This window comes from Thermobia domestica, chromosome 2 (genome assembly GCF_964235325.1).
Source record: "Thermobia domestica chromosome 2, izTheDome1.hap1.1, whole genome shotgun sequence".
NCBI lineage: Eukaryota > Metazoa > Arthropoda > Insecta > Zygentoma > Lepismatidae > Thermobia > Thermobia domestica.
In genome coordinates, this window is record NC_137455.1 from 25,122,917 (window position 1) to 25,134,371 (window position 11,455).

General features: G+C 35.6%; 1 protein-coding gene across 1 annotated transcript; it reads right to left on the reverse strand.

Moving 5' to 3' along the window:
* Positions 1-1,855: 1,855 nt before the first annotated feature.
* On the reverse strand, positions 1,856-7,630 carry LOC145679660 (uncharacterized). The gene is made up of 2 exons (XM_081750235.1): positions 6,385-7,630; positions 1,856-2,158 (listed from the first exon to the last, which is right to left on the reverse strand). Exons 1-2 carry the CDS (start codon positions 6,797-6,799, stop codon positions 1,992-1,994), a joined length of 582 nt encoding a protein of 193 aa, XP_081606361.1. The 5' UTR covers positions 6,800-7,630; the 3' UTR covers positions 1,856-1,991.
* Between the last annotated feature and the right edge of the window lie 3,825 nt (positions 7,631-11,455).

Here is an 11,455-nt window from a genome sequence, read left to right on the forward strand (position 1 = left end):
GGATAAGGTGTTCATAGCCGTTTACGTAGACTCTGCTTCATTATTTTTCTGCAGCATGAGACGTGATAATTGTGCATGCATGTTACAATCTGTAGGAAATATAACCCATACAAAATTTTTCACGCTTGATTTTAATAAACTGTGCTTCTCACTCACACGACAATATGTTTTATATTTTGGACATTGTTAAGTTCAGATTTAGGAAGATTAACGTTTAGTATAGTTGCCTAACGAAGTAGCAGCTGAAGACTAACGAATTGTGGTGTCTTAGCGATATCAAGCAAACATAAAAATTAACGTTACTGTCATTATTATTTACTAGATAATAATGACCATTGTGTTTTGGATAACAATATTAGCTTTAACGACATATACGAGTCAATCGTAAAGAAAGAATGCTGTTAAGTGCTTTAACATTATTAAATATGTATCTGCTATACTAATTATAGTATACGTAGTGTAACGTTGCATGTGCTCACACATACAACCGTGGTCCCGTGATTAACTTGTCCACAGGTAAAAGTCAAACCTTGCCCAATAACCAGACACAATTCCTTCCTCTACCTGCATACAAATCAATCACAAGCACACTAGTCGAGTTAGATTCCCCCGAATCTTGTTTTGGCAATTGCAGAGTAAAAACACCGAGAAATAATATGTTTTTTTTTCTTGTAGCAATCAAGCTTATTTAGACTAGGAGATATATGTAAACTCTCAAAATTCAACTGGAACAATTTATTACAAACAATATATATATATATAACAACAACAATAAATATCCAAACCCCGAAGAAAATCGTTTAAATACTTCAATTACTTCAAAAACTTCCCAACAAATGATTATTCGAACGATTAACATTAAATTTCCAAAGTTTTACGAAAGTATCAAATTCCTTGAACATTAATTAATCCAAAAACGTTAATAATTTCAAAAGATACAATATTTCCAGCATACACATTTACTATTCCCATTTACTAAAGTTAAATTCTTTTTCGGTACACAGTGACAATCCGGATCCAAGTGAAAAAATGTTTTTGCTTTTCTTTCCCCAAAACTTACAATATTCTCGGTTAGGTTAGGAATTACCAGTAATACGTCCACTCCGGTTTTAACTCTTTTATTCTTAATGAAAATTCCTACTTAAAAATTCTCCCTGTAATAGTTTTAGAGTTGGCATAATATATGATTATTGGGATCCGAACCCATCATGCGCGACCCGAACCAATATAATGGGATCCAAACCCAAGAATTGGGAGTCCAATGCACTGCTCTGGAAAATAACGAGAGGACGAATAAATTTCGAATCTCCTTCCACAGCCAAAAGAGGTTAAATAATTCGTCCTCACTTTATTCCCCAGAACAGTACTAAGTTCAAGCCCAATACTCAATTTTAGTAGAAAATAGCACTCTACTTACCAAAAACAACAAGAAATTTCTATACATACACTATTATTCAAAATATTCTGTAAACACACTAGTTGAAGCAATATTATTCATGTAGTATTAAGCCAACCATAACGAAATTCCAAACCATGTTGTTCGAAAGGAAATTTTAATGTTATGCCATGCCAAAAATGAATTTAATTAATTCCACAAACTTTTAAACCTAACCCTCACCTTTCCAATCTTCAAGTGACCGAGTTGCTGAGCTATCCCACCCAGCAGCTACAGCCTACAAGTGCTGCCATCTCTTGAGATTCGAGGGAACTCCTCGTAACTAGCACCTATAAATGAAGTGGAAGGGCATCTAGTGAGTAGAAGCCGTATCACTTAACTCCTACCTTTATATTCAATATACAATTATAATTCCATCAGAAATCCCCTTTTTTTTTCTTCCTCGACGGAAACGCTAATATACGTTACATATAGATCCGTTTGCCCAAAAATTTATTACATCCATCAAAAGTATATGCGTTTAAGGAGAAGAATCATGATCTTAATTATAATTACAATTCCCATGCATTGCATGCTTATACAAAAATTTTACAACTTACAGTCTCCATCCATCTATACCTTGAGGACGTGCTTTATTACAATGGTGAGATAGATCCGCGTACATATGTGTATCCAAATTCGGGTAAATACTGGAAGATCGTCTTCCCTCATTCATTCGGACATAACCACAAAACACATTAGGACCAAAACCACGGACAGCTCCTGCAGGATACAAAAATTAAGCGACACAAACAATTCACACAAACATGTCACATATATATATATATATATATATATATATATATATATATATATATATATATATATATATATATATATATATATATATACAAGATAAAATAATCTTCCTTACAAAAATTTTTTTTCTTACACCTTAACCTTCTAATCTCTAACCTGGTTCACGGGTTGCGCATTTCTTGGCTGAATATACCATTTACAATGCTGAACATGTCTTTTTATTTTGACCTGGGGGTTGTCCACCTTCTCCAACCATAAGGTATTCATAGTCGGTTGTCCAACTACAAAATAAGGACCCTCCCAATTTTCAGCAAGTTTAGGGTTAAAGTGTTTTTCCAATGATGCTTTCATGAATCTTTTGGTCAAAACTTGATCACCAACTTTAAAGTTAACTGGCAAATGCCTCTTAGAGTAGGTTTTTTCACATCTTTTCCAGGCGTTCTCTAAATTTCTTTTTATAATTTCATATTTCGTATTCTTGTCGACTTCTTCGTCTAATATACCCAGATCTACTAGCCACTTGACATCAAGCGGACTATACATGGTTCTTCCATAGTAGATATCACATGGAGAGAGACCCGTAGTTTCACTAAGACTCACATTGATAGAGAAAGCAATTTTAGATAATAATTGGGCCCAATTTCTTTGATTCTTATCAATGTACGCCTTCAAAATCCCTTTCAAACTACGTATAGTTCTCTCACAAATGTTCGGTGATGGGGTTATACGGCGAGGTTTTTATGTCCTGTATTCCTAGGCTATACAGGAAATGAGTAAAGTATCCTGATACGAAATATGTCGCGCAATCATGAACCACCTTAGAGACAAACCCAGTTCTTAAAAATATATCCATCAATTTCTTACATATAGCTTGACTCGAGAGTTTCCTTAAAGGTTCTAGAAATACAAATTTACTACAGGCATCGACTACAACTAATACATATTCATATCCCTGACTACTAGGCCATTTCCCGGCAATATCAATAAAAAACGTGTTATTTGGAGCTTTTACTTGTCTCGTATAATAATTCCCCTGAGGCAAGGTGTTCCTATCGCGAATCTTTTGACATTTAGGACACGATCTCACAAATTCATTGATATCCTTAAACATATTCGGCCATGTCATACGTCTAGCTATGGCGGCAGTGGTCTTTCTTACCCCTCTATGAGCACCACTTATCAATTGAGAATGGAAATAGTCTAGTATAGTTGGAACTAAACTTTGTGGAACTACTACTCTATAACCATCCCCAATCTGGCTCTTCGTTTTCTTTAACAAGATACCATCTCTTAAAATATATGAGTCTACTCTTTCTTTCTTTTTTAATTTACCTATGATTTCTTGAAGATCTTTATCTGATTGTTGATGTGTTTTTAAAGGTTCGTTTAACAACGGCAATTTCCAAAAATTTACAAAACTTAAGTTGACATTTTTACCATTATCTTTTATAACCTCAGCTGTATTAGGTTCATTAGTATAAAATTCTACATGATTTCCTATTCGCGACAGAAAATCCGCTGCTATGTTAGAACTCGTCCTAGTATGGAGAATTTTGAATTTAAACTGTGAAATTTTCTCCATTAAAGTACCATACTTCCTTTGCCGTTTGTGATTATGTAGTAACCAAGATAAAGCCTTCGAATCAGTGTAAACTACAAAGAAATTATGCAAATAATATTCAAAACGTTCTAACGCCAAAGATAAAGCCTTCGCCTCCAACTCGTATACATTCTTGCTCCAATCTGATGGTGGTATGGCCTTTGAAAACATATGTACCGGCATTAATTCGCCGTCTTTATTATACTGAGATAATATAGCACTGTAGTTTTTCAAGGAAGAATCACAATGAATAACAAAACTTGAATTCATATCCGGGACCTTAAGGATTACCTCGTCACAAAACGCATCTTTAAGTTTTTGAAAAGCATCATCGTGTTCTTTAGTCCATTTAAATGAAACCTTTGCGGAACGCATCTCATGTAAAGGTGCAATGAGTTCAGCAAAGTTATGTACAAATTTAGAAAAGAATTGAAAAAATGCACACACCCTATTCAAGCCCTTCCTATTCTTAGGCTTTGGTAAATTTTTAATAGTTTCAAGTCGGTCCTCATCTATGGTCATCGTTCCCCGTTCAAATTGAAACCCTAGATATTTTATTCTAGTTTGAAACAAAAGAGTTTTGGAAGGTGATACAGTTAATCCAGCTTCCCTGAACCTACTTAGAACTTCCTCAACCAGTTTATTATGTGATTCTAAATCAGGTGTAAATATTAACACGTCATCATAAAATATTTCTAAGTTATCCCCAATTAAGCCGTCTAATATTTTTGACATCAAATAACTCAAAACATGCGGTGAAGTTGATAACCCCATTGGCAGACGTCGAAATTGATACATCTTATTTTTAGTTACAAAGGCGGTTACCTGTTTACTATCCTCAGTGAGCAAGCACTGGTAAAAACTTTTCTTGAGGTCAATTTTCGAAAATATATGGTTATTTGATATGCTAGAGATAACATTTTCAAGATTGGGTGACGGAAAATTCCGTGTAATTATTTTCTTATTCACAGAGCCGTAAGCTACAACTAATCTCTTACTGTGGTCCCTATTCTGGACCAAAAAGCATGGACTGGAAAATGGAGAAGCATTAATCTCTTCTACCACCCCCTCTTTCACCAAATCTTGAATAAAATTATCTAATTCTTTTTGTTTATAGTTTGGTGCACTATACGGTTGTAACTTAACTGGAGTTTTATCAATTAATTCAATTTGATAATAGAAATCCCTCACACATCCTAAACGATTGGTAATAACATCTGAAAAAGAAGTTACTAAATTATTTATTTGGTCTAGGAATTAATTCGTGCGGTTGGTACGCACACATTGAAGCTGTAGTACAATCACAAAATACATAAATACCTTAAGAAAAATATTGTCCATCGCTTGCCACCACTTTCGCCCATCTGTCAGGCAATGTACGGATTCCGTGGCGAAAGAAGTCCTCATCCTTGGAAGCGATCCAGTCAGAGACCCATGTTTCGATATCTTCTGAAGAAGTAAACCGCTGTCCAATCAAATCGTTGTTCATGCAATCGAACAAGTAGTAGTCCGAAGGAGCAACGTCTGGTGAATACGGCGGGTGGGGTAAAACTTCCCATCCGACATTTTCTAAATAGGTTTTGACCGGTTTTGCGACATGTGGGCGAGCGTTATCATGTTGAACAATAAGTTTATCATGTCTGTTCTCCCATTCTGGTCGTGTTCTGGCCAGAGCTTGCTTCAAACGCATTAATTGTCGTCGATAACGTTCTCCATTCATAGTTTCACCCCGTTGCAGCAGCTCATAGTACACCACACCTTTCATATCCCACCATATGCACAGCATAACCTTTGCACAGTGAATATCTCGTTTTGGTTGTGATGGACCTGGTTCACCTGGTTTCACCCAGGCCTTTTTTCGTTTAGGGTTCTCGTAATGGATCCACTTCTCATCACCCGTAATAATTCGATGCAGAAACCCCCCTTTCTGCTCTGTCGTTGAAGCAGCAATTCGCAAATGGTTTTTCGTCTTTCAACGTCTCTGTCTTTCAATTCATGTGGAACCCAATGTGACATCTTTTGAATCATTCCCATGGCTTTCAAGCGTTTGGAGACTGTTGTTTGATCAACGCCTAATGCTGCTGCAAGTTGTTCCTGCGTTTGACACGAATCCTGCTCGAGCAATGCTGTCAATTCTTCGTCTTGAAATTTTTTGGCTGTCCAGCTCGCTCTTGGTCTGCCAAGCCGAAATCACCACTTCTAAACCGTGCAAACCACTTCTGACACGTTCGCTCAGCTAGAGCATGGTCACCATACACTTCCACCAAAATACGATGACTTTCAGTCGCATTTTTCTGCATGTTAAAGTAATGCAGCAGGACACCCCGCAAAAACACTTTATCAGGCACAAATTGCGCCATGTTCACTTAACTACAAACTGGTGTTGTTGACGCTTTAATCCACTGCCCTATACTTCGAACGATACGCGATGACAGGGGTTTGCAACACATGTGTGGATACACGGAACTGTGGGACGCTCCGTTCGTTGCGCCATCTCTTGTCCACCCGCACGAATTAATTCCTAGACCAAATACATAATTTTGTAGTTCAGGATCTTTAACTAAAAGTTCCGAAGAAACCTTATAATTACCTTCTGAAGGTGCTGCATTCTGTCCAGAATCAGTAACCTGAAGCACCTCATGATCCACATAGGTTTCCAATTCAGCAGCCAATTGATGTACTCCAAGCGCCTGCTGTTCTGATCTGCATGTCTGATTTTGTAAGGTTCTAGGGAATCGAGCAGCCTCCTCAGCCCCATTCGAGCATGCTGGAGTGGGAAGTACCACGCTATCCCTAGAAGATAAAAAGTTTGTCCGAGGAGTAGACTGTTGCAGGTTAGATGGGGGATTTATAGGAATTATTAACTTCCTAGTTTGAATTTTGTAAAGTCTGTTTGACACATCTATCACTGCTTGATATTTTCGATGGAAACTATTTCCCAATAAGAGATCAAACTCTGAAGATGGAACTATATAAAAGTTTTCTGAAAACTGTTGAAAACCCATCCGAAAATATAAGCGAACTCGTGATTTAACTGTCACTTGTTGATCTCCAAGACCTACAACTTGTAAACTAACATCTACTTCTCTGATTTTACACTGTTTTTGCAGATTTCTAAAGAATGTTTCACTCACAAAACAGGACTCACTCCCTGTATCCAGGATGGTATTGAGTAATTTCCCTTTTATATATGCAGGCACGACCAGAAGATCTCTATTATTTTTATTATATTGTGAAGAATTTATAGTTTGGAAACCAGATTTATTCACCAATGACCTATTTTCAGAATTTCTACTAACAGCACTGTTCCTTTTTCAAAAATGTTTATTTGAACCCGAAGAACTAGTCACTATATTCTTCCTAATGGCACCTGTTTTACCTTGTAATTGTTCATTACTCGATGACGTATGAGTATTGCTACTAGAAACTATTACATTTTGATTTTGTTCAGGATTCCCGTCTAAACATCTACCTTCTACCAAATTTACCGGTTTACTATTAATACTAGGTTGACTAATTACATTACAAATAGCCGTTTTACTCGTTATTCCCTTATGGGGATTTTTATTTACACTACCCATTACTGGTCCGACAGCATTTCTCAGTTTGTAATAATCGCTACTGTATCTATACATATTATCAAAATGTAAAGCTGCGTCCTCAAGCTGTTCAAAAGTCATCGGTACCCCCCTACAGTTGAAAAATTTATGAACCATTGGACTAACCATATTACAAATTAAATTACAAATAACTGGTTCTTCGAAGTTCATATCCAAAACATATATTAATGATAATTTCTCTTCCACAAATTCATACAAGGTTTGATTTTCACTCATAACACGGTAAAACTCTAAACGCATAAACTGTGTTCTAGCCAAAGGTGAGATAAATTTAATGACAAGTTGTCTACAAATGTCTCCCCAAACTGAACCTGTACCAATCATTGACTGTAAAAGGTAATTAAATTCCCCTTTAGTACGCGCTAAACTAGCTATTAAAATTACATCACACGGTAAATCTTTACTACGCACAATTTTGTCAAGTTTCAAAATGAATTGGAATGATAATTCTGTATTTGTACCGTCTACTAAAGGTAATTGATTAGTCTCGGCCAATAACAATTTATACACCCCTTCGGTTGCTAATTTATTAAAATCAAAATTTAAATGCTCAGAACGCATATTATGTCTGTATACATTTCGTCTATCTAAGCCTGGAACACAGGAAGAACGTATCCGTGGCCTCCCACGATTAGGTTCAACAAAGTTACTATCAAAAGTTGATTCAACATTACGAAAACAAGGATTTTCAAAAGCTACATAACCTACAAATCCTTCTTCACTACTCGAACTACAACGTTCAAAATTATCAATATTTTCATAATTCTGCCTATTATCCATCTTTCCTGTAGCCAGAATTCAAAATTATCCGTAAATTCTTCTCCTTTTACAAACAACAAGCAAATGCGCAACAACTCGAGCCAACTTGTGCTAGGTGCACCCTCAAAAATTTTCTCTCACACAAATTTCTTTCTTCCCATATATCTCCTGTATATTACTCTGCGCTTTTATTATTAACATTACATTCTAATTTAAACAGGTATCTAGCCAAAACAAGTAGCACTTGAAGATTGGAAAGTTGTAACGTTGCATGTGCTCACACATACAACCGTGGTCCCGTGATTAACTTGTCCACAGGTAAAAGTCAAACCTTGCCCAATAACCAGACACAATTCCTTCCTCTACCTGCATACAAATCAATCACAAGCACACTAGTCGAGTTAGATTCCCCCGAATCTTGTTTTGGCAATTGCAGAGTAAAAACACTGAAAAATAATATTTTTTTTTCTTCTTGTAGCAATCAAGCTTATTTAGACTAGGAGATATATGTAAACTCTCAAAATTCAACTGGAACAATTTATTACAAACAATATATATATATAACAACAACAATAAATATCCAAACCCCGAAGAAAATCGTTTAAATACTTCAATTACTTCAAAAACTTCCCAACAAATGATTATTCGAACGATTAACATTAAATTTCCAAAGTTTTACGAAAGTATCAAATTCCTTGAACATTAATTAATCCAAAAACGTTAATAATTTCAAAAGATACAATATTTCCAGCATACACATTTACTATTCCCATTTACTAAAGTTAAATTCTTTTTCGGTACACAGTGACAATCCGGATCCAAGTGAAAAAATGTTTTTGCTTTTCTTTCCCCAAAACTTACAATATTCTCGGTTAGGTTAGGAATTACCAGTAATACGTCCACTCCGGTTTTAACTCTTTTATTCTTAATGAAAATTCCTACTTAAAAATTCTCCCTGTAATAGTTTTAGAGTTGGCATAATATATGATTATTGGGATCCGAACCCATCATGCGCGACCCGAACCAATATAATGGGATCCAAACCCAAGAATTGGGAGTCCCATGCACTGCTCTGGAAAATAACGAGAGGACGAATAAATTTCGAATCTCCTTCCACAGCCAAAAGAGGTTAAATAATTCGTCCTCACTTTATTCCCCAGAACAGTACTAAGTTCAAGCCCAATACTCAATTTTAGTAGAAAATAGCACTCTACTTACCAAAAACAACAAGAAATTTCTATACATACACTATTATTCAAAATATTCTGTAAACACACTAGTTGAAGCAATATTATTCATGTAGTATTAAGCCAACCATAACGAAATTCCAAACCATGTTGTTCGAAAGGAAATTTTAATGTTATGCCATGCCAAAAATGAATTTAATTAATTCCACAAACTTTTAAACCTAACCCTCACCTTTCCAATCTTCAAGTGACCGAGTTGCTGAGCTATCCCACCCAGCAGCTACAGCCTACAAGTGCTGCCATCTCTTGAGATTCGAGGGAACTCCTCGTAACTAGCACCTATAAATGAAGTGGAAGGGTATCTAGTGAGTAGAAGCCGTATTACTTAACTCCTACCTTTACATTCAATATACAATTATAATTCCATCAGAAATCCCCTTTTTTTTTCTTCCTCGACGGAAACGCTAATATACGTTACAGTAGTAAATTGCGGTTTCTTCACGGTTTGGTCAACATTTTGCTTCTCAACCCTTTTGTCAAAATAAGTACTGCTAACGTTACTTCCATTAGTTTTGAAGCTGTTAGATTTCGATAGAAGCAGAAGTAATAATAAATTTAATAACTTTATCCTTACGCATGCGACAAATACCATATTTTATTGTGAAATGCCTTCCTCTAAATAACGTTCAGGTATAAGGGCCACAAAAGATAATTTCAAAGGTCATCAAAAACCTGCAGGTTCAGAAACAGAACATACCATTGCAGAACATACCATACCATACCATAGAAACAGAAAATATTAAGTATTCAAATATAGGAATATGATGGATGATCCAACACGAACTTCTGCTCACAAATTCAGCACTTGATATAACTCATTCTCCAACAGAATATCGCATCGGAGTTTCCCGAGATACAGAAACGAATGTTAAGAACTCTGAAGAAGAATACAAAGGTAAATCATAGACATAAAAAGTAGTTTTTATACTGCTCAAGGATTGTAACATAAGTTACTTCACTAAAAATAATGATACTTGAAGGTAGGAATTTCCGATACTCTAGTGTCCAATTGAGAATTTAAAACGCACTCCGAGAAAGGATAAAATAAGAATTATATTTAGGGGGCACTTCAGCATGGACTCAGTAATTGTGATTGAGTTGTACAACTCCCGATTCTTTTTTTTTAATTCTGAATATCTTGCACTACGTTTCATGTGGCTAAGCTAATTAGGATCTGAGATACAAGCACCTGTATATAACTAAATGAAATCTGCATTCTTTTAAAAAGAAAATAAAATCTGCTCGATATCAACGGCCATACCTTGCGGAATAGACTTAGTAAGCAAAACATTTCAATAGTTAAACGTGAAGCCTCAAAACAGGTATATTATGATACTCGACTACACTCTTTTGCTGTTACCGGGACGCACGAAATTACAAGAAAAGAATAAATCATGCATTGTTTTGCTATTTTTATTCTAGGATTGAATTATACGTATATGCTCGCGGACCGCCCTTTGGCCATCACTGCTGTGAAGAATGCAATCCTTTAACGAATGCAAATGTACATAACCTACGATTCAACTATGTATTCGTTTTATTAATGCAATTTTATTCCGAACCCTCTTGTACTTGAAAACTATACAAAGACAGAGGATGTATTCATAAAATTTGATAACACTGCCATCCTATAAGGATACATACTTGGATATTTCCATTTTTTTCTTTTTCAGCTCATGTGCACTCAATTCTAGCTTACAGTTTGTGCACAAACAAAAGCGACTTTGTGCTCGAGGGTTAAGAAGATCGTATATCTATTTTCTATAATAGTTCATTTGTGAATCGATTTGGATATTTAGCTCTAGTGTTTTGCAATATATGCTTCAGAAGAGTCTCGTTATGAATCAGAGTGTCAGTGCAAAAAGTGTAATTCATTCTCAACAGTTGCAATCAATTGTAGGATTGTACATTTGAAGACTAACGGCCTCTTGAAAGTTGTAGTGCAAATAAAAATAAACTTACTGTACTTTTGAATGAAGTGCATGTTTATTATATTATGTATACAACTATTCACAGGTGTCTGTATATACAATAC